At 48.8% G+C, this 24,342-nt stretch overlaps 1 protein-coding gene across 3 annotated transcripts in view; it reads right to left on the reverse strand.

The window, feature by feature from the left end:
- The window catches only part of ASS1 (argininosuccinate synthase 1), a 168,860-nt gene that overhangs the window by 13,901 nt on the left and 130,617 nt on the right, over positions 1-24,342 (reverse strand). For all 3 annotated transcript variants that reach the window (XR_008598202.1, XM_054997683.1, XM_054997682.1), the window contains exons 13-14: positions 23,623-23,779; positions 178-243 (exon numbers count right to left, since the gene is read on the reverse strand). Coding sequence is in view for 2 of the 3 variants with exons in the window: in XM_054997683.1 (XP_054853658.1) it covers positions 178-243; positions 23,623-23,779 (223 nt within the window). In the remaining variant the exon portion in view is untranslated. The remainder of the gene's footprint in view (positions 1-177; positions 244-23,622; positions 23,780-24,342) is intronic.

Consider the following 24,342-nt stretch of genomic DNA (forward strand, 5'->3'; position numbering starts at 1 on the left):
TATTATAACTTTCCAAGCTGAACTTCAAACACCAAAGTGCAACGTGAATCCAACATTTTGAAGGGTTGCCTGATTTAAAATCAGTAGGATTTTTAAAAAATCCTGTCTGAAAGGGTTTGCAGAAATAGACACATAGACATGGTTGGCTTGAACACAACCTGGGGCTTCCATACAGACCTAAGGGAGTTGATATTGATGAATCCTGTGGCATCCGACGGCTCGTAATTCCCCTGGACATCCATGCTACATCAAGAGAAGGTGAAAGAACCTGTTAGCCAGCTCAACAGATAGAATCTGGGATTAGCAATCAGGGAATGCAAGAGTGGGCTTCCCCCACCCTCCTCATCTGCTATATTCCGACCGTGTGTAGTGAGACACCAAATGGAACTATTCACTTGTTCCTGTGGAAATGAATGGCAACTATTTGTTTATATGTGAAAAAATAAGAAGAGCATTTGGGGATACCTTGAGGACGTGGCCTGAACCTGCTCTCTGTGCCTGGTGAGCCCCTATTTCTGAGGGCCAAACTAGACATGACATGACCGTGTCCTTCTGGCTGTCACAAGGATGCTGCCACCATGTTAAAGTGATTTTAAAATGCTGCACGGCCCACAACAGAGTGGACTGGGCCATTCACACTCCCCCCCCCCACTTGAAAAGGTGCAAAGTGGGGGAAGCAAGAGCGCTGTGAGGTTGGCCCCGTCAGAATCAGCCCTTTCGGCGTAATTTTTAAATCACTATAAAATGGCAGCACTGCCTGTTTGCAGTATCACCCCCCCCCTTTCATCTGCATTGGTGTCTCTTGGTCATATAAGAGTGTGACAGACTGTTGAGAGAACTGGCTATACATACCAGTGAGAAAGACAGAATGCAATTACACCAGAAAAGCCGTTAGTTACTCATCTCAGATTTACAAAAAGCAGCCATATGCTTTAAAAAAAAAAGCTTCATTTTGCTAAAATTGGAAATGTCCCTCGCTTGAAAGTTCCATCCCACTTGTGGACCCTTCAGGGTGCAACTGGACATTACAGGGACCCATGATCACATCTTCCATACTTCTCTTTTAAAAGTACTAGTAGCAAACATGGTGGAGAGACGTTCAAATCAGGACTGTAGTACTTGGAGAGAGGGGAATTAACCCACTCCCCAACCTCCCAAAATACATAGGCAGCCACAGCGATTGTTGTACGTGTTGCCCTGTGGGGCAAATAGCTGCTGGAGGCATGGACTTAAACTGAGACAATGGCAATGGGTGAAAGGGTATTTAAAGCCCACCCCACCACCATGGCCACAAGCCATCTCCCCCGGGGCAGTTAGCTTTTTTAAACCATGGTGGCGATCTGATTGAGGATCTAACCATCAGCTGTACGAAGTAAAAAATGGCCATGCATGACGAAGGGGCAGAAACTGTAGGAATGGCAACATATACTTTCAAATTTATGTAGTATAAGGACCAGAAAACAAGTGCTTTGCCAGATAAATACGCGGGATTGGAACATGTTGCTTTGCGTGCGTGGGGGTGGGGGGGCATCTATCAGAGAGCAGGGCTGCCCCCAGATCCCAAACGGAATGACAAAGCCCCCCCTCTGTTGGTTCCTTCTTGAAGAACAAAAGGTGCCAAGCCTGTTCGTACAGGAGCCTGGATCTTTGCAAAGGAGTATCTTACCTTACAAGATGGTGCTCAGAAAGGGCCCCTTTGTTAGGCCGAGCCCATTCCCGTTAATTATAGAGCCATAAAACACACACACCACAATGCTCGGTGCCCCCAAGGTCTCGGAAGCAATCTCTTCCTTTTTCCTCCCACTTCATGTTAACTCCCCACCCCCCCGTCTCTCAAAAGACAGAGCCCAACCTCCATTACCAAGTGCTAAGCACGAAGGCCCCTTCACCTTGTCTCTGGCACCTTAATTTGACCCCGTGGCAGATGTTTGAATTCCACAGAAGAGAAGCTGCTATTGCCCCCTTTAACTACAAGAAGAAAGTGACTTATGTAAGAGTGAAGATAGTCATAATAATTTAAGCTTGACTGAGGTGGTTTAACCCCCTTATCCCACACCGGCTCAAAGTGCCAAGGGGGTGGCGACGTATGACTTACCATTCATGGCTGTCGTACGGTTAAGTGTGTTGGGTTGGGGAAAGCAACGGTGAACTACCCTGTAAAAACTTCACTGCAAGACTCTGCGGATCTCTCTCGACGCACTATAGGACAGAAAGGCCTGGAGGGGGACGATCTGCGGAGTAGCCGAGGGTCGGACGCGACTGTGTGGCTTGGATCGGATCGGAGGTGGTTTAAAACCACATTTTTTTCCAGAGTAAAATTGGGGTTGGGGGTGGTTCTGTGCAGTACGCTAGGGGAAAGAGGGATGTGGCAGCTGTCTACTGGCTAGCACCCATGCTCTCACCAACTTTCCCCATGCCACCTCCCTTCAATTCTTGCAGCAGTTCAGCTGTTTTTAAAAGTGGGTGGGGTGGGGGTGTAAGGCGCAGAATGAAAAACCCAACAGAAACCAAAACTTTAACAGAATCAGTACCAAATCATTAACTATGCCAACTAAATAAAATAATTGCAGAAAAAATACAAGATGGCGAAAGCAGGTGGTAAAATGGCCGCGGGGGAATTAGGCTCAACCTGAGCAAATAAAATCTTCTTTACTGGGTGCCTAAAAGACATCAAAGTAATCACCAGATGAACTTGGGGGGGCGGGGGGAGCATTCCACAGACCAGGTGCCACCGCTGAAAAAGCTCTGTCTCTGTTAGCCTTACCACCTCACCTCCACAGGTGAGGAGAGCAGGACTTGAGATGAGGGTCTTAATTTGCAGACAGGACAGTAGGGGAGGGGGTGCTCCTTAAGGTACCCTGGTCCTAAACTCGGGGCTTTAAAGGTAAGAACCAGTACTTTGAAGTGTGCCCATAAGCAAATACAGATTTTTCAGTACAGGCAAGATATCCAACCCTCCAGCTGGCTGCAACACTCTGCACTAGTTGTAATTTCTGAACTGTCTTCAAGGATAGCTCAGTGTAGAGTGCATTGTGGCAGTCCTTTCCTTTCCCGGTACAGCTCTTTTGGCCATAACCTTAAGCTTGATCCTGCATAAACAAACAAAAACCAAAATACTACTACTACTATTACCAATAATAATCATAAAAGAATCTCACTCCAATCACAAAAGTGTTCTAATTTTAGACTGGATTACTAAAAGGTATGATGACAGTGACCTGGTAATGTATGGGTCCTTATCGGGGCTTTTTTTCTGGGAAAAGAAGTGGTGGAACTCAGTGGGTTGCCAGCACAGGGGGCAACTCCTGGTGGGAGGTGGCGTTCCTGGTACCACATGCACGAGCGCAAAGTGCACGCAAGCTCCCAGGCCCACACAATGACGTCACTTTGGGTCAGCTGGAACAAGGGGGAAGTGTTTTAAAGTTTAAACTGCGCTTGGTGAAAATGATCACATGGCCGGTGGCCCCGCCCCCTGATCTCCAGACAGAGGGGAGTTTAGATTGCCCTAAGCACCAAGCGGCACCGAGGGCAATCTCAACTCCCCTCTGTCTGGAGATCAGGGGGCGGGGCCACTGGCCATGTGACCATTTTCAAGAGGTTCTGGAACTCCGTTCCACCCCGTTCCTGTGTCAGGTCCAGTATGTTTCTAAACTGTACTGACTCCATTTTCTAATGCTTCTAGTGTTTAAGTGCTTTCTCCCCAGGTGCACCAGTTCCCAGGCAGCATTCCCACCAGAGGAGATTGTTGTGTCTAACCCAGTTCCACCAAGCATTGGCCTTGAAGGAGAGCAGCTTCCCAGGACTGAAAGATGTTGTTTTGAGAACTGTGGGGGGAGGCTGTTCCAGATGGGTATTGTTACTCTGTATCCTATGCTTGCTCTTCATTGGTAACAATGATCATGTACCATCCTGAGTCTCCTATTCAGGACAGTGGACTATAATGGACCTTTTCTGCAATAAAACTTCCTTTGCTAGACATTGGACTTATTCTTGCTTCTAAAGGGAATCTGGCAGAGAGTACCTTATCTAGCCACAGTCTGACATTTTGTTACCAATCATGTCTGAGTCGGGCCCAGCGGAATCCAAGGTTGTCCCGGACAGGGATCCTTTGTTCGAGCCGTATGTGTCTCCCGACAAACAACCCGTACAAGCCCAAGACTCCCAGGAGCTGGGAGCAGCCGGGAATGGAACCGAAGTCTCCACTTCCACCCCACCTCTCATCGACCTCAGTGCTCGGGTCGAGACCGAAGCCGACCTCGGGGCAAGGCCGAAAGCGACCGCTCTCCCCTTGATTTCGGTACCCACCCCGTCGGAGTGGGGTGCCAGACCCAGAGAAACTAGAGAGCGTCGTGTAGGTGGGCTCCATCCTCGAGTTTCTATGGAAAGGCGCCGAAGCCTAGGAACCGTCCTGGAGCTAGACAGCAGCCAATCATGGAATTATTGGAACAGGACGCTCGAGCAGACGGAAGAGGACACGTCTCGCCGCGGCGCCCTGAGTTGGGATTACTCCGAACTTGCTCCGTGGAAAGAGCCAACGGAAGTCCCTGAACAAAGTTGGGAGCAGATACAAGGTCGCACCTATGCGGTGGATACCAGCATCTCGGCCGTAACGGGCATGGCCAAGGGGATCCTAGCCGCGAGATTGAGAGTCGTCCAAGGGGACCCTCCTCCTTGGGGCCCCTTGTCCCCGGTGAGTGCAACGAATGAAGCTTCCACGAGCGAACAACCGGGGGCGAGTCGTATGCAACAGTTAGAAGCTAAACTGATGGATATGGAAGAAAGTTTAGCTCGTGCCATCCATTTAATTTCGGCAATGGGAGCAGGGGAAAGATTATCCCCTGAAGAGATGGCGATACAGATAGCTACCCTTCAAAGTGTCATATCCTATCCGGTGGAGGATGCCCAACAGCAGCCGTCACCTACCGGCGAAGGGGGCACCTATCTGGGCGAATCGGGAGAGCAAACCGAGGAACTTCCCGAGCAGCAAGAAATTCCACCGAGAAGGGATGACTCGGTTGAGCCACCCGGAGAGACCCCCACCGAACAACCTAACCAGGAAGGGGATGCGCCCCCAGATGAGACTCCCGTGGAGAGGCCTACAGAAGGTGACGAAAAGCCAAGTGATACACCGGTGATACCCCCTCTTACTTCTCCTATAGCGGTCCGGCCGGACCAAGAGGGAGCCCCGCGTCAACCGCCAAACACTGTCCCCGTCGGCCAACCTACGGGAGAAGGTCCAATAGCGCCCAGAGGCCAGCCGCTGCTTCCTAGATTGACGACGCCCGGAGGGGCAAGCCCGCGCGGCCTTCCACCTACTCAACCCTCGCCGCTGCGGCCCCTCTTACCTCGACCGCAGCTCACACCGGTGCAGCAGCCTCAGGACCAGCCCGTCTTGCCACCCCCGAACCAACCGGGACGGCCTGCACCACTACGACCCCTCCGACCGCCTCCGCAGCGGCCGATCCCAAATCAACCACACCAACCTACTCCACCTCGACAGCCACCGCCAACGCCTCCGGTGTTACCCGCTAGACCGAGGATACCGCCACCTGCTCGCCCGCCATTGCAGCCGCCGGCCCAGCCAAGGCCAACCCCGCCAGCGCAACCACGACAACCTCCGCCCGCACCACCAGGTCAACCCCAGCCGGCACCGCCGGCTCGACCGCCGCCAGCACAGCCGGCACCGTTGCCCCTACCGAGGCCCCAGTTACCTCCGCCTGTGCCTCAGGGACAACTAGAAATGCCGATGGACTTTTACCCAGTGCCTGCTCCGAGACAAGACCTCCCGATGGGCTGGGTAAAGCTGGAAGCCACCTTCGATGGGGACCCCTCCAAACTGGGATTTTTCTTAGTACAAGTGGTACAGTTTTTCAACCGTTGGGGGCACCTATTCGGCAGCGAGGCCAGTCAAATCGAACATCTCGGATCTCGTCTACAGGGCAAGGCAGCAGACTGGTATGTAGGACTATACAATGTCGGGGCCCCAGAACTTGATACTCTCCAGGGGTTGGTGGATGCTATTCGAGCCCAATATGAAGACCCCTTAGAGGAAACTAGGGCCCGAACAGAACTGCAAGCCATCAAACAAGGCAGCATGACAGCAAGAGACTATGTTACAAAATTCCGACAATTAGCAGCCAAGTGCCCCAGGTGTGAGGAGTCCACCAAAATTATCCTGTTCAAACAAGGCCTTAACCCGAGACTTTTGGACAGAGCCCTCATGCAAGACAATCCCCCTACGCTGTTAGGTTGGATCCAACTTATTTGTGAAGTGGAGAATCGCATATTAGAAGTCCGTTTGGTTGAACAACAACAACAAACGGGACAAAGAAGACCATTAACCTTACAGAGGGCGGCACGGGGAACTAGCTACGCCACCCGTGGAGCGAGAGATGCTAGATGGCAACAAGGGCTGTGCCTGCATTGCGGACAGGCTGGTCACTTTGCAGCACAATGCCCTTACCGGCCTGTGCAAAGACCTCCGCTCCAACTACGCCGTCCAACTCCGGCTCAGTTTTCTGCGCCCCAACGCCCGACTCCAGCACCCCGGGCGAATAGAGGTCGCGGCACTTCCCAAAGGCCAGCCTCAGAGAGAGGGTTGGAAGCGGAAGAAGTCATGGAATATGATCCCGCTTCCCCAACCGCAGAAGTCAATCCAGAAAGTCCCCAGTCGGGAAACGAAATGGATCTGTCGTAAAAGGACCCAAACGACAGATCCACCAGAAGCCCGTCCCTGCACGGGACCGGCCACCTGGGTCCATTTTATTCATGCCAGTGACTCTACTCAACCCTGAGAGGAAGATGCACATTCGGGTGCAAGCCCTTATTGACTCGGGCTGCTCAAGAGACATTATCGCCCCTGCGTTAGTCAATGGACTAGTCCTACCAACCCGGGATTTACAAAATCCAGTAATCTTTGAACAAATGGATGGTACCAATATGAATCCTGTAACAACGGAGACCATCCCAGTAATCACGGGCATGGGGCAACATTGGGAGAAGAGGTCCTTTGTCATCAGCTCTACTGCCAAGTACCCGTTAATTCTAGGCAGTAGATGGCTATGTGATCACAACCCCTATATAGATTGGGCACAAGGATGTATTACCTTCAGTCACACCAACTGTAAAAATCACCGTTGGAATCAGAACTGGGGCGACGATCCAACGCATAAAGAAAAGGCCCTTCTCACCCAAGAAGAAGTCAGCCAAATACCCGAACCGTACTGGCCCTTTCTAAAGGCTTTCTCGGAGGAGGAAGCGGATACTCTACCCCCGCACAGACGTACGGATTGTGCGGTAGAAATTTTACCCGGAGCCTCACTGCCCAAAGGACGGCTCTATCCCATGAGTCTCCATGAACGTGAAGAGCTTCGAAAATTCATTGACACCAACCTCCAACGCGGATTCATACGCCCGGCCACCAGCCCCCACGCCGCTCCAGTCCTCTTCGTGAAAAAGAAGGATGGCGGACTCCGACTGTGTACTGATTTCCGAGGGTTAAATGCGGTATCCACAAACAACGCCTATCCTATACCGCTCATCCGAGACCTTCTCAACGTCGTGGCCCAAGGTAAGATCTTTACAAAATTAGATCTTAAAGATGCTTACTTCCACGTTCGTATTAAGGCAGGGGATGAGTGGAAAACGGCTTTTAATACGCCCCTCGGACAATATGAATACTTAGTTATGCCTTTTGGTTTGACGGGAGCCCCATCCGTATTCATGTCCATGATAAACGAAATTCTACACGAATTTCTGTACAAAGGGGTGGTGGTGTACCTTGATGATGTGTTAATTTACTCAGACAACGAGGAGGAACATATCCAAACCGTACAGAAAGTATTAGCCACCCTGATGGAAAATAATCTGCCCATCAAGTTGTCCAAATGTGAATTCCATAAAACCGAACTTACTTACCTCGGGTATTGTATCTCCCAAGAGGGTCTGAAAATGGATCCAGCCAAAATACAAGCGATCCAAGACTGGCAAACACCCACCACCCGTAAAGAACTGCAATCCTTCCTGGGTTTTGCCAACTTCTATAGGGATTTCATAGCAAACTTCGCCCAAATCACGCTCCCTTTAACAGACTTGCTAAAAACCAAAGATAAAGGGGACCAAGCTAAGAAACCATCTTCCAAACTGCTATGGACCCCCGATTGCCAGGCGGCCTTCGAATATTTAAAAAAGCAATTTGTAACGGAACCCGTCCTCTCCCACCCCAACGAACAAACCCCTTTCATAGTGCAGGTCGACGCCAGCGATACAGCGGTTGGGGGAGTTCTGCTGCAGAAGGGGGAGGATGGGAGGCTGCGGCCTTGCGCTTTCTTGTCTAAAAAGTTTTCGGAGGCGGAAAGAAATTGGAATGTGTGGGAGAAGGAGGCCTTTGCAGTAAAGGCGGCCCTCACTAACTGGAGACATTGGCTGGAGGGGGCGCGATACCCTTTCGAGGTCTGGACGGACCACAAGAATTTGGAGGCCCTCCGAAGCCCGCGCAGACTGAATGCTAAGCAATTGCGATGGGCGGAATTCTTTTCCAAATTCAACTTCACTCTAAACTATCTCCCGGGCAAAACTAACTTTTTAGCGGACGCCCTATCGCGCATGCCCCAGCACAAGAGCAAAAGGGAGGAGACTGTCGACACTGTATTCTCACCTACGCAACTTGGGGGCGTGGTGACCACTCGCAGTCGGGCCAAGCTGCCCCTCCCGGCTAACCAAGAATGGAAATCGAAACTCAAAACTGAAGTAGAGAAAGAGGGGGATAGGGCTCCACGAAACAAACTAACCCAATCCCCACACGGGGATTGGCTAGCTGGGAGCAAATTTTATGTCCCAAACAGCCTCAGGCTGGAGATCTTACAGCGCTGTCATGACGCTCCCACTGCTGGACATTATGGGTATTTGAAAACTTTACACCTGATCCAGAGACAATTTTGGTGGCCGGGCATGCGCAAAGACATTTCCCAATACGTTAGTTCCTGCCCTATTTGCCTCAGCGCCAAAACCAGGAAAGGGAAGCCTCCGGGTCTCTTACAGCCCTTGGAGACACCAAACAGACCCTGGGAAGTAATATCTATGGACTTTATCACTGATCTGCCTATCTCTAAAGGACATAATAGTATCTTAGTTGTGGTAGATCTGTTCTCCAAGCAAGCTCATTTTATCCCTTGCACTGCTATACCCTCCGCTCGAAAACTAGCGGATTTGTTTCTAAAACACATTGTAAAATTACATTCCTTTCCGTCCAAGGTGATTTCGGATCGCGGCGGACAGTTCGTTGCCAACTTCTGGCGGGAGCTTTTGAAAATGTTGAATATTGAGCAAGGCCTCAGTTCAAGCCACCACCCACAAACCGACGGGCAATCCGAAAAAACAAATCAAATATTAGAACAATTCCTTCGTTGTTACATCAATTTTCAGCAAGATAATTGGGTGGACCTCCTCCCTTTGGCCGAGTTCTCATATAACAACAGTGTACACGCTTCGACGGGAGAGGCCCCCTTCAAAATTGTCTACGGAGCCCACTTCAACCCCTTCCCGTTGGACGCACCCCCTCTCCATTCCTCAAAATTGCCAGATGTGTCTTCATGGTGGGGGGAGGCGGCACAGCAATGGACTCTCATTAAAAAACACCTCGAAAAAGCCAAACTGGATTACAAAAAATACGCAGACCGCCATCGTGTGGCCGAATGGGAATTACAACCCGGAGATCATGTATATATTTCCACAAAAAATCTGAAACTAGCTCAAACAAGCCGCAAACTCGCTCTAAAATTCCTAGGACCTTTTCCTGTGCGCAAGATAATAAATAAAGTGACTGTTGCTGTAACTTTGCCCAAGAACTTGCGCCATGTGCATGATACGTTCCATGTCAGTCTTCTGAAAAGAGCTCCCACCGACAACAAATGGCACGTCAAAGCTCCACCCATTCCAACTTTGATTGACGACCAAATACACTATGAGGTACAACAAATCTTGGACTCTAAGCTCAAACGAAACCAGCTTTTTTACCTCATTCGCTGGAAGGACTTTGATTCTGGTTACGATGAATGGGTGAACTCTGCACATGTTCATGCTCCTAGATTAACCAAAGCTTTTCATACTCGCTATCCATATAAGCCAGGGGGGGATCTATTTTAAGGGGGGCAGAATGTCAGGTCCAGTATGTTTCTAAACTGTACTGACTCCATTTTCTAATGCTTCTAGTGTTTAAGTGCTTTCTCCCCAGGTGCACCAGTTCCCAGGCAGCATTCCCACCAGAGGAGATTGTTGTGTCTAACCCAGTTCCACCAAGCATTGGCCTTGAAGGAGAGCAGCTTCCCAGGACTGAAAGATGTTGTTTTGAGAACTGTGGGGGGAGGCTGTTCCAGATGGGTATTGTTACTCTGTATCCTATGCTTGCTCTTCATTGGTAACAATGATCATGTACCATCCTGAGTCTCCTATTCAGGACAGTGGACTATAATGGACCTTTTCTGCAATAAAACTTCCTTTGCTAGACATTGGACTTATTCTTGCTTCTAAAGGGAATCTGGCAGAGAGTACCTTATCTAGCCACAGTCTGACATCCTGCTGAAAAAAAGCCCTGGTCCTTGTCTTGTAAAAGAAAAGAAAGGCTCTGATTAATAGCTGTGAGCTCATTCTTCTCAAGTATCGAAGTAATCCATCTTCTGGCAGTCTAACCTAGGTGCGATCAGAGAACAGGTTGCCATGGCCAAATCTCACTTCTCAAAGAATAGCCACAACTGATGTACTGGCCAGAGCTGATAAAATGCACTAGAAGCCATAAAGGGAATTTGAGTTTCCAGACTAAACAGATCCAGAGGAGTTAGCCGTGTTAGTCTGTAGTAGCAAAATCAAAAAGAGTCCAGTAGCACCTTTAAGACTAACCGATTTTATTGTAGCATAAGCTTTCGAGAATCACGTTCTCTTCGTCAGATGCATGGAGGGCAGAAGGCTAAACAGCACCCCCAAGACAAAACTTGCTTTTTCAAGGGGAGTGAAAATCTGTCCAGAAGCGTCTGACCTGCTCAACCATTGGCCAACAGCACCCCAGTCTTGTCCAATGAACTTCAGATTATTGGCCCTGACACCCAGGAGATCTGTTACCACTCAGTGCAGAGTACAAAACTGAGCTAGATGGACTCAAAATACAATGTGTACAGATGTTGGTGGTAAGCTACAGCCAGCTTTCTACATGCAAAACTTCAGGTTCAACCTGAATTAAAAAGCAATCAGCTAGCTGGACCGGGAATAAGTCCCATGTGAGCCCTTGCAGTGCCCATCAGAGCAGGTGATTCTGAGCTACAGAAATCAATGGTCTGGCTCTGTATGAGACAGTTTCACATGTTGAATCACTGTCTCTATAGTAAATCATCAGTGCTGTGGGGAATCGTCCAGAGTAGGGGTGTGCACTTGAAAAAGATACGGATTTCCTGCTTCGTGTTTACCCGAAGCGGGAAAACAGTTCGGGTGTTTAAACCGCTTCAGTATGCTCCATAAAGATTCAGGAATCTTTACGAAGCACACCGAAGCTCAAAGCAGCACTTTTCTTGCAGCTTACAAGCAGCAAAAAAAGTGCTTCTGTCAAGCTTCCCGCCCCACCACCTTTTTTACCCAACGGGAGGGGGCAGGAGGGGGTTGTAGTGAGTCACTACAACTCCTCCACCCCCCTCCCATTGGGTAAAAACAGGTGGGCAGCTCAATGCAGAACTTTTCTTGCTGTTTGCAGAAGCTTTCTGCTTGAAGCTTTCTGAAATGCTCTGACGTTTTCGGAAAACTCTGCTTCAGTATTTCCGAAACGGCTCAGCAATGCTGGGGCCAATTCGGAAATACCAAATCTACCCGAACTGGGACCGATTCGGGTTAAAAACTCATATCGGAAACCCGAAGCGCACACCTCTAGTCCAGAGAGATACATAGGGTAAAGGGACAGGGACTGTAGACTATACTATTGCATACTGCCAGTTGCTGTAAGTATGCTCCTCCTGGATAACGCTCCACATTATTTAATATGTTATATCAATGTACTTATGTTTTGTTTCAGCTCTTTATTGGATTTCTGCTCTATCGTACTGACTTGCGCTATATAATCTGCCTCGATTCTTGGTGAGAAAAGCGGACTATAAAATAAATCATAAGCCACTTGGGATCCAAGAAATCGTCTCGTTCTCTGCCCTGCTCCACCTCTTTCTGCTGTGATTGGCCTCTGCCTTTTGCTGGCCCTATCTAGCCACTACCCTTCTGTTTAGCAGGCGTTGGGTGCTGCTTAACATCTGTGGCATCTTCAGCTTATGGGTCAGGGCCCTCATGTGGTTCGCACAGCTCCACTAGTGGGACTGCTGCCCCTACCCCTCTGATGCCTTTTGGATGGACCTGCTGCTGGTGTACAAGATGAGGTCACTTACTGGTGGAGAGGATTCTGCATTGCTCCGAATTTTGGCTTGCTCCTCACTTTGGTACATCCCCTGGTACTCAGACTGGGCATCTTGTCCATGGCTTTCTTGGTTAGCTACCAACAATTCTGGCTTTGGTACCAGTCCCCCCACCCCCTTGAACACATGAAGCTGCCTTATACTAAATCAGACCCTTGGTTGATCCAAGTCGTTACTGTCTGCTCACACTGGCAATGGCTTCTCCAGGGTCTTGGTCAGGGTCTCTTCCTGTCACATGACTCCAAAGTCATGTGCTTGCAGTTTTGTGGGACCTGGTTCTGGAAAGGTTGGAGACTGCTGATCCATGGCAGGCAGCTTGCAGATGCTGCTTCTTGTACTACCCGTGCCGCAGCCTGGCCCTTGTGTTTCCCAGTTCCCCAGGTCTTTCCCCAGTTGTGGGCTACATGCTATTTTCCCTCTACCTGCCTGCACTATCTGGCCAGAACTAGCTTCAGGTTGCCTCTCCAAGCTACAGTTCTCTCTTGTTCTTTGACGGGATGCCTCAGCCCAACCAGTCCTCCTTTCCTGAGAGGCCCTGCCCTGGCAAAGGAGAGCCAGGACATGGCAGAGAGAGGTTGCAGGGCAATATGACATGCATTAACAATGTGCAGTAGGACCAGGGCTGCCTCCAAGGGGCTCAAAGGTCAGGGATTTGTCTAATAGAGCACCCCAAAAGATCAGAGACAGCATGAAAGAACATTCAGTTTGCATGTCCTGCCTCTCTTCCAGGAGAAGGGGGTTGTCTGAGGGTCCCCCAAAAAACCCTGGAGCCACCAATGAGAGTGAGTGGGCTGGGCCAATCCCCAACTGTTCATAGGAAGGGTGTGGCCTCTGGTAAAGGCAATGTGCTCTCAATGTACTAGGCAGAAAGAGTCCCCTGCTTGCTTGAGTGCCCCTTCATTCCTGTGGCTTCTTCTTCATCTTTCTCCTCATCCTACAGTCAAAGGCCCAAGATGGAAAGAGGGTTTCCTGATCCGGCAGCTGCAGGGCACTGTCTGGGGACCCCATTCCCCCGGTGGGGGCGGGGGTCCCGCGCTTTCAACCTCCACCCCCCCACCACCACCACTCATCTGACCAGCAGGGGAGAAGGGCACGGGAACGGGCCTCCCAGGTGCTCTCCTGGGAGTGACGCCATTGCACTGCCCTGGGAGCACGCACAAGCTTCACAGTGAGCCAATTTGGGCCCAAAATGGACCAAATTGGGCCCATTGCAAAGTGTGTGCGTGTTCCTGCACCCGCATGATGACGTCACCTGGGAGTATCGTCACCGACAGAGAGGTCGTTGTGCAGGTGCAGGGCCGCAGGTGCAAAGCGTGCCTGGGTGAAGCATGCTGGGGCCCAAAGAAAGGCAAGTGACAGGTCCCCTGCCTCCCTCCAGGACTGTAAGGGGCCCTGGCAACCCTCGCACCTTCTTCCTCAGACAGTGCAACCGGCCAGCGGAGGTCTAGCATTTTGGGTCATATGTTACAGCCGCTCACGCCTCCAAAACAGACCCCCAAAGTGCATTCACAGCACCGCAAGCCAATTTTTCATGCGTGTCTATATATAGCCCTCGTTTCCTACATGCAGGCTTTTTTTTTTTTTTGACAGGGGAGCAACCTCGAATTGTACCACCTTGTTTCATGCAGATTGGCTCTGCGAGGCATAACGTGAAGGGGCTTATTGCAACCAGAGGGTAATCATGGGTCTTTAATCACATTCTGTTAATTATTTTAATTGTTAAATATGGAACTGCAAGAAAAACAGGTCACTCACGTCTAATGGCCATTGTGGCTCCTCATTATGTGGCACAGCAGTTCCACTTTCCTGAGTGGGTATGAGAGAACTAAACGCTACCATTATGCATCACTTTTCGACAAAACAACCACCTTTCCAAGGTTTTTGATTTTAATTGGAAGCCGGCTTGTTGTTGGTCTTTGCTGCCTCCATGAGCCCTCTCTTAGTTTTCACAAGAGGCAGAGCAGATTGAAGACTGCCGGAACCCACAATTCCACCTCCACCAAATAAAGAAATGAATCCGTAAATATAGCCAACCTCCAGTCTTAGAAGAACTCCTCTACTGGGGACAGAGCTTTCCAAAGGAACAAAGATGGAGGACAACTCTTCTTCCTGATAGGTGCTGCTCGCGGGAACCAGGGGGAAAAGGTCTGTCTTTGTGGATGTGCAATGGGAGTCCCTCCCAAACAACACAATCCACATCTGATAACTTTCTCAAAGAACATGCAGTAAGAATGACCCTGGACATATATGCCCACACAGATTTTCTTCCCCTTCAATGTCTGCTAGGAAAGTCCTCAACAAGTCCAGACTGAACGCCAAACTACAGGTTTGGTGTAGTGAAACTCTAATCTGGGGAACCGGGTTTGATTCCCCTCCGCTTGAAGCCAGATGGATGACCTTGGGTCAGTCACAGCTCTCTCAGAGCTCTCTCAGCCCCACCCACCTCACAGGGTGATTATTGTGGGGATAATAATAACATACTTTGTAAACTGCTCTGAGTTGGCATTAAGTTCTCCTGAAGGGCAGTATATAAAAACCTAATATTATTATTAAGTTTGGATTTTAATAAGTTGGGTCCAGGTTCCCCGCAGCCACACAGCATCTGCCGGGAATGGCTTTTATAATATTCAGGAGAGCCTGAAAGGACTCTGAATGTGCCATGAGAGGAGGGTGGGCTCCTGTGTCCCCCCCCCCGCCTCCCCAGCCATTTTCCCTGGTGGAAACGGTGCTGTGGAGGGGAGCTTTCCCTATTTTTGTTGCTCCACGTGGAGTATTCTATGCACGTGCAGCAGCTCAAATGAGGAAATAACTCCTGGCCAGCAGGGGAAAACAGCCAGGGGAGGAGGCAGGACCCCCCCCCCAGTGGTGTCTGAGCCTATTTGGGCACTCCTTTATTTTTTTAGAAGCCATTCTCCACAGCAGTGGTGTGAGTTAAAAGTAGGATTGCTAGTCCCCTGCTGGGGGGCGGGAGATCCCCCACTCACACTCTCCACCCCCCAGCCCTGCTTACCTTGGGCCCAATTCAGGCTGAATCGAACCGCTGCGGAGCACAGGAGCACTCCAAGTCCCTTCTCACTGCCCGGCAGTGCTCCTGTGCTCTGCAGCGGCCTGAATCAGCCCCCTGCGGAGCGTGCGAGTGCTCCCAGGGATGGCACATGGCCTGCACGATGAAGTCACTTCCCAGAAGTGATGTCATCATGCAGGCTGGGAGCGCGCACCTCATCAGGCAAGTGCCAGGTCTCTCGCCTCCTGCCGGGAGGATAAGGCGACCTGGCAACCCTAGTTAAAAACCTGTGTGAGCTCCCACTGAGCCCAGAACCTCATGCAGGGTGTCTGAGGGCCTCTCCACAGTGGCCTCCTCCTCCTCCTCCTCCTCCTCCTTGTCTCTGATGGTGGCTATGCTGAAAAGACCACACTGTGACTCCTCACACTTCTTTAAGTCCTGCTGGCACCGATCTCAAAGGATCATGGGAGAGTCCTTCTGGCATGCCTTCTACCCAGAAATAGCAGACTGCTCCAGAGGTTTAGGCAATGTCACAGGGGCCTTGGAAGCAGTCTCCCTTTCCTCGATGGGCTAGACACCTGTGGGAGGGAGCAGGAACATGCTTCTCTTACACTCTGCTTCCTGTCACCAGGCACTAGATTGACCTAGTCCGTTTCCATACGCCCTTATAGGGACGGCCCACTCATGGAACGCTGGTGGCTTTCCCACAGGAATCCAGGTATCTCTGTTTGCAAAATGGTCCGGGAATACACTTTCTGCAGTCCCTGAAAAGCTGCCAAAAAAAATGGAAGCCAAACAGCCCAAAAGCGTTTTGCAAATGGAGACGTTGCCAGCGTTCTGTGAGTGGCCCATCCTATAAGGGCATGTGGAAATGGCCCTAGTGTCTCCAGTAAGGGTGCAGGCCTTCTTCCAGGTGGTCATGAAGGTTCCTGACCATACCAACCCACTTTAGAAGCTACTTGAGAACAGGTGCTTGCAACATCTGCCTTGGCAATTGTCAAAACATCTGCCTTGGCAATATGAAGGTTCTGGATTGGCCAGAGCTGGTGTGACAATGAGGGGATTAGTTTTCAGCCTTGGCCTGATCAAAAGAGCAGAACCTTCTGTCTGTCCCACTTTTGCCTCCATGTCCGGAAACAGACCTCAGGACTCCTTGGTTGGAGACCACTCGGATTTGTCACTTCTGTAGCTTGACCCAAAATCAAGTAGATGCTGTCCAGCTGGTATCAGAGACCCAGATAATGAAGGGTTGCTGATGTGGCTCGCATCTGTATCATCGATGAACCCCACATGACATAGCCACTGAGCTTCTGCCCTAGAGAAGCTGTAGAAATAGTTTCATTAATGGAGAAGCAGCCAGATAAGGCTCCTGCGGCCCTACCGAATTTTAAAGCAAGATTACGGTAAAATGTTTGTCCTCAGTTCTGCTCATAAAGAAAGAGAAAGAAATGTTTTCAAGTTGGAAAAATAGGCTACTGTTTAGTTTCAGGTGGGTAGTTGTTTTGGTCTGTAGCAGAAGAGCAAGATCCGTGTCTAGTAGATATCTGACCAAGGGAGCTTTGACTCTTGGAAATCTGGAAATCTAATGGATTTTTAAGACGTCACTGGACCCAAATCTTGCTAGGCTACAGTTTAATATCACATCTCTTATCTCTTCCTTCTTGAAGCATCTAACAGCTTATTTTGTGGCTCCTTAGGGCCTTTAAAAAACTAAATTTTATTTCATGTTTTAAATCCCTTAGGCTAGAGCATTCCTAACCTTTTGGAAGCTTGAATGTTATTTCTCTAAAAGCCATTGTGCTCTATAGAAGTTCCTGAAAAATATCTCACTGACACCTGTCTTTTGTTATTTTATACATATGCAGTGCTTTGGAACACGTCTGCCATGATGTGCTAGATGATGCCAACGCTATTACGGAACCAATCCATCTGTACCCAAAGACCCCAGATCAATGTCTATAGAAAAAAGGGGCATCCTCACAGAATGAAGTTGGCCTTCCACCATTAATATATAAATTGGGTTGCGCTGTTCCTCTTATGGCAGGTGAGTGGCTAGGGACGAGGAAGCAGCTAATCTTGCTGAGCAGCTTGAGGCAAATGGCTAGAGGGGGAAAGAGGCTGCCTCAGACCCGCCTCTCTGCACTTCTGGATGCAGTGAGAGCCAAGCTACAAGTGACGAATGACACTTGCCAGGCAAGTGTCATTCGTCACTTGTAGCTTGGCTCTGAGAAAGTGGAGACAGACCCAGAGACAAGGGGTATGGGGAGTGCACCTTGGAAAGAGCTCCTTTAGCACAGTTCCACTGGGGCTATGAGGAGCCAGCAACGGTTATAAGCAGCTTCTTCCGAGCTCGGACTAGGGTACAACTGGACCATAGTGTGAATGTTAGAAATACCAAATAACACCGTGCAATGGACTCATGAAACACAATACGAAGTTTACTTGTAACAATGCTTAATTGTCCGATACAAAATATGCAGGCAGATATACAACCACAAACCAGAGGAGACGTTACCGACTGAGCTGCGTGAAAGGAAAGGAGAGGCTAAGCAGCTCTAACACAATTCACAAGCAGGATTAGAAGTCATAGGTTTGCTGTGTGCAGGCAACTTGTGAAACACGACCCTGAGGAAGGCACTGAAACACACAGCCAGATGTGAGTAGGCCGTGTGTTCATCAACACAAGTACTGAAGATTGAAGTCTGATATTGTGGAGAGAATATTTTCTGTATATTATGTATGATTTTGGTTTGTGGTTTCTGTATATCTACCTGCATATTTTGTATCAGACAATTAAACATTGTTGTAAGTAAACTTGGTATTGTGTTTCATTAGTTCATAGCATGGTGTTATTTGGCATTTCTTCTGAACTCAGAGCAGAGAAGAAATGGGTATTAGGCAGGGAGATGACCTTGCAGACATAAAGACTGTGCCTCATCTCCTTATTTACGGGACGTGTGTGTGTGGTGTAGACTGGCTGGGGGTAGAGGAATCTTTGGGAACAAACTCCAAGAATTCCAACACAGCCAAGGGCCTACCTTGAAGAGCAGTGAAGTCCTGTTTACATATCCAGGGAATCTCAGGCCTGCCGAGTGCACCCCATTTAACAAGAGGCTGATGGAATTATTTTAAAGAAATATCCTTGCAGCTTTAATAACCGTAAGATTTAAACACATGCACACACTCCACACAAACAAAACCCAAACTAAGCTTGTTTCTTTACCATTCCCACCTTTCCCTTGTAAAGGGGGAAAAATCCCTGTTCTTTTTCCAGAAACTGCAAAACCCTTTTTTTAATTTAAAAAAAAAATAAGAGAGAGTTTACAATGATTTTACCTCCCCTGACGGGCTGTAGAAAAACCTCTACGCTTTTATTTTTGCTCATCCGAGTGGTTCTGACCTGCTCTATAATTACATTACTTTCTACCTACTGTGCGAAGGCATTTTTTGCACGATGTACCTCTCACAGCTCTCTCCCGGGTTCCCGTGATGCCGTCACTCAAACGCTTTTCAAACCAGCGATGTAGAAATCAAAAAGAAAAGAAAAATGGCTAGAGACGCAGAGAGAATAAGTGCTCCTGCCCCCCCTTTTGCTCTCTCTCTCTCTCTCTTTTCCATCTCTCTCTCTCCCCCCTTCTTTTTACGTTATTCATTTAATCTCCCCGCATGAGAATGCAAACCATAATGAAGGGTTGGGACGGATTATTAGAAGCTGTTGATTTCGAGGGGGAGGGAAGAAAGAGCCAGAGACAGAAAAGGAGAGGATAATTTGACATTTACTCTGACTGATCTAAACTGATTTGGGTATATTTATGGCTTATAAAGTGTTTAGAAGGATTGAAAGGGGCTGAGGGGAGGCGGGCAAGAAAGTCACAGGAGAGAGGCAGACAGCAGTATAAAAGAGGGAAAAGTGTCATATACAAAAAGGAAATATATGACTTCTAAATAAGGCCCCCGCTTACATTTTAAAAACTCAGCTAAGAGGAAGTGATCACTCTGGAGTTAAAACATGGGCACGGCACCCTCCTTCACCTCCAGTGCTACGCTTCAGCATCACAGCTGCTGTGATTTGCCAATCCATTGGTTAGATGAACTATTAAAAACTTTTCTATTGACTGAAAAGGTGCCTCAATTAATTATTTTTAAATGGGACAAACCCCAGAAAATGCGAATAGGAGGCACCATCTTAGAAGAGGCATTTCCACTCACGGAACAGAGGATGGAATGCATCTTCGAAGGGCCGTGATGGAAAAGATGCCAGAACAAGGGAGGGCAACCTGTACTGTATATGCCAAACAGCAGTACACCCAGGGCTTTTTTTCAGCTGGAACACGGTGGAACGGCATTCCGGAACCTCTTGAAAATGGTCACATGGCCGGTGGCACAGAGGGCAATCTCAACTCCCCCCTGTCTGGAGATCAGGGGGCGGGGCCACCAGCCATGTGACCATTTTCAAGAGGTTCCGGAACTCCGTTCCCCCGCGTTCCCCCTGAAAAAAAGCCCTGCATCCATCCATCCATCCATCCATCCATCCATCCATCCATCCATCCATCCATCCATCCATCCATCCATCCATCCATCCATCCATCTATCTATCCATCTATCCATCTATCCATCTATCCATCTATCCATCTATCTATCTATCTATCTATCTATCTATCTATCTATCTATCTATCTATCTATCTATCTATCTATCTATCTATCTATCACTGCTCATACGACTATTGCCTTAAGCAGAAATTAAAATGGGAAGAAACTTACTTAGTATCATTTCTCTGATATTTCATTATTGCCCCTACATATTTTGCCACAGAAAGAGTAACAGAATCATTTGTATTCGACAAGAACCACGTCACCTGCGCTCTCGTATTAGGTAGTTCTGTATTTTTAAGTAGAGGGATGATTAAGCTAGCCCTCAATTCATTAAATATGGGACACTCTATAATCACGTGTTCAATGGTTTCAATTTTACCATATGGGCACCTGCATGTTCTGTTGGCATATGGTACTTTCTTGTACCTACCCACCAAAACTGCCGAGGGAACTGCCCTGTGAACCTAGAAATTAAGTTGTTGGCAATGGGACCCCAGGAGTAGATAATGAACCTTGTTTGAGCCAACAAAATATCTTGAGCTGATCCATGTTGGTCACATTACAGAGACAGGTCCCTTAGCCCAAGGAATTTACCGCTGACAGATATGCAGTCACTTCAGCTGGTGGCAATAGAGACTGCCTAGCCCCTCTGACTAAACTACTGTGTCCCAAGGAAGGAATTGTCACCACCCAAGAGCACAGTTCCCCCCCCCAATATTTTTGACATTTCTTTTCCTTTTCATACATAGTCCAGGAAGACCATTTTCATCCTGCCTAATTTCTATGGCAAGTTTCCCATTTTTGGTGGTTTCTTTTATGCTCTTTTTATGCAATTAACACAACAGCAAGCACCAATTTTAAAATCAACATTTCCACCAGATTGTGTGAGTGGGACGGGAGGGAAAAGGCGTTTCATGCCAAGTGCTGGGAACCCATAAAAGAAATTTGAAATTTTGAAACCATCCAGTGCTGCCTCAGAACAAACGGCCATCCTTACTTGGCAGTCAAATGAATATAAAACCAGCCTCAGTTTATCCTGTTAACATGCCTTGCAGAGGAACTTGTGCTGGTATCTTCCAGAGGAGAAGCAAGGGAAAGTGGGTCCTTTTAATCAGGGCTTTTTTCTGGGAAAAGAGGTGGTGGAACTCGGGACCGCACAATGACGTCACTTTGGGTCAGCTGGAACAAGGGGGGAGTTTTTTAAAGTTTAAATCGCCCTTGGTGAAAATGGTCACATGGCCGGTGGCCCCGCCCCCTGATCTCCAGACAGAGGGGAGTTTAGATCGCCCTCCGCGTTGCTCAGCGGCGCAGAGGGCCATCTCAACTCCCCTCTGTCTGGAGATCAGGGGGCGGGGCCACCAGCCACGTGACCATTTTCAAGAGGTTCCGGAATGCCGTTCCACTGCGTTCCAGCTGAAAAAAAGCCCTGCTTTTAATCATTTTTATTATGTGCAGTGGAGCTGCCACACCTTTGGTTTAAAGGAGAAGACTGAGATTGGGAGGGGGCTCTTTAACCCTTCAACTTTGGGGGCCATGTGGAAGTGGCCTCACTGCACTCACCCCAAATGTAACTTCTCTCTCCAGGCTTAAGAGCGGACAGGACAGGGTCTGCAACTGTGCAGCACTGAATGGCTAGCATTTGAGCTGTCATGAAGAAACCTCCCCTCCCTAACAATTCCTGGACTAGGATTAAGACATTTTAAAAAAAATATGGTCAGTAGCCCAGTTTGGCCTGAGTTCATCAGCGCTTGAGAGCTAATAGGGCTGGCCACAGCCAGTACTTGGAGGGGAAACCACTTAGGAAGACCAGGGTCACGATGCAGAGGAAGGCAATGACAAACCACCTCTACTCATTTCTTCTTTTGAAAACCTCATGGCTGGGGTCACCATGAGTTGATAGCGACTCAATGGTACAGTCTTCGTATTCTCCTTAAAAATGGGTATGCCGTCTTCAAGATGGGAGAAGATTTACAACTGAACTGGTATTTGATTGGGGGTAGGTGTACCTGTTGTTCAAGTTGTGAATCATAGAATCATAGGTTGGAAGGGGCCTCCAGGGTCATCTAGTCCAACCCCCCCCCACAATGCAGGAAATTCACAACTTCCTCCCCTTCCTCCTCACATACCCAGTGCCCCTTGCTCCATGCCCAGAAGATGGCAAAACACCATCATGATCCCTAGCCGAACTGGCCTAGGGAAAATTGCTTCCTGACCCCAAAGTGGTGATCGGCCTTACCCTGGGCGTGTAATATGGGGCCACAAGAACTAAGCACTGATATAACCCTTCCTGCCCAGGTTCACAGAATCAGCACTGCTGTCAGATGGCCATCTAGCCTCTGTTTAAAAACCTCCAAAGAAGGAAAGCCCACCACCTCCTGAGGAAGCCTGTTCCACTGAGGGACCTCTCTAACTGCCAGGAAGTTCTTCCTAAAGTTTAGCTGAAAACTCTTCTGATTTAATTTCAACCTGTTGGTTCTGGTCTTATCTTCTGGGGCAACAGAAGATCTGTCTGTATCCTTCCTAAATTGTGGTGCCCCAAACTGAACACAGTGAAGGCAACTGAAAACCAAGTTTGCCTCATTGCTGACAGACACACTGTGAACAGTATGTTTTTAAAGTGCCTCCCAAAGTGATTTTCAATATAATTGACTGAATATCCTTTTCTACTAGGCATGCCTTCCTAAGAGACAAATCCCTCTGCTCCCCCAAAGGGAACAGGAACTTTTCTATGACACAGTTATTCTGAAGTGCTACTAGAAACTAAACCCAACAAAACACTCTTTCAATTCAGGTTTTTTAAATGCAATTTGACTGTGAATGTGTTCAAAAGTGGGCCTTCAAATCTTTACTGCCCTGTCACAGAAATCTCAAGTGGCGTCAAGATTGAAGCCAAATGTGCAAACAGCTTTCATTGAGAAAAGAATCAAGCAAGAGAAAAGCTCCTTCTATGAGGTTTGATGGGGATTAGACCTGGTAGCCAAATGGAGCCTCCATGTTCAGAGCCAGTAGACCTTCAAGTTCCACGACCCAGGGAGATGCACGAAGGCTATTGCCGTACGAATTTCTGAGAGGTATTTGGCTGGATAGGGTTGAAAACAGAACACTAGACTGGGCCCAAATATTACTGGATATTGGGCCATTGCAATCTCTGAACTTTGGGGTGTTACGGGAAAATCCAGGCAGTAAATGACTCCCAATAGCACAATATCTGATGGTGTGCAGATGCTACCCTAAACTAAATGTTCAGATCCAGCAGGACTGTTAAAGATGTCTGTTTCTCACATTGATTTAATTCCTACTCCACCTACCCACCCCGACAGCCCATGTGGTACAGTGGTTAGTGTGTTTGGCCAGGCCTGGGGAGACCTGGTTACATATCCTCTCTCAAGGTCAAACCAGATGTGCAAGGAAGGATGCCTGCTTGCTGCTGAGGCTGGGAGCCAGCCCAATCCCAACGACAATCTTCTCCCGAGGTCACCCCAAGCTGTTGCTTGGGTGGTTTGGCTGAACAGCCAGCCCTGGAGGATGCTGTACTAAAAATCACTCGGTAATATTAACCTCTGTGGTGTTGGAAGGCTGACGCTTACCTTACAAGCTCCTCGTTGTACAGAGAACGGCAGGACTCCCTGTTCAAAATGTAGACTTGGCCCTTGAAGACAGAGACCCGCACCTTCCCATCTACAAAGTCCTGGGACTGGGCAATGCAGCGGCGGATATAGACACACTCTGGGCTGTACCAGAATCCTACAAGAAAGGAAGGAGCTAGTCAGCGCCTCAGCGGACCGTGGGGAATTGAAGGGTGCAGACTGGCCATCGGCTTTCACTTTCAGTTCTTCAGAAACTTTCTTGGATGAGAAGGTCAGGCGTGGGCAACCTGATGGGCAGAATGGTTGCTGTTATGAACCTCTTTTATAAAGCCGCATAGTCGTGCTGGTGTATCAGCAACACAGAGCAATGGCTAGAGGGAAGGGAGGCCACAGGGAAAGGCTCTGGTTTTTAGGGCCAAGCTAGAAGTGATGAATGACATTTGAACGGCAAGTGAACAGACTCACGTGTATTCCTCCCTGTTCACTTGCACTCCACTTGCACTCCACTCGATCACGTAGTTTCTCAGGGCGGTAATTGTTAAGTGGTGGTTTGCCCTGATTGGCTGGATTCGCTTTAAAGTGGGACTGTTTCCAGCCATAGGGAGGGGTGCAGCTTTTCCTGCTATCGACGCTGCTGGACCACTACTTTGATCTGAACGTCGCAAGACCTGTTATCATGCAATGGAGTCCGTGAGTGAGGCCAACCTGTGGGAGTATTAG

The sequence above is a fragment of the Eublepharis macularius genome, chromosome 14 (assembly GCF_028583425.1).
Source record: "Eublepharis macularius isolate TG4126 chromosome 14, MPM_Emac_v1.0, whole genome shotgun sequence".
NCBI classification, from domain to species: domain Eukaryota; kingdom Metazoa; phylum Chordata; class Lepidosauria; order Squamata; family Eublepharidae; genus Eublepharis; species Eublepharis macularius.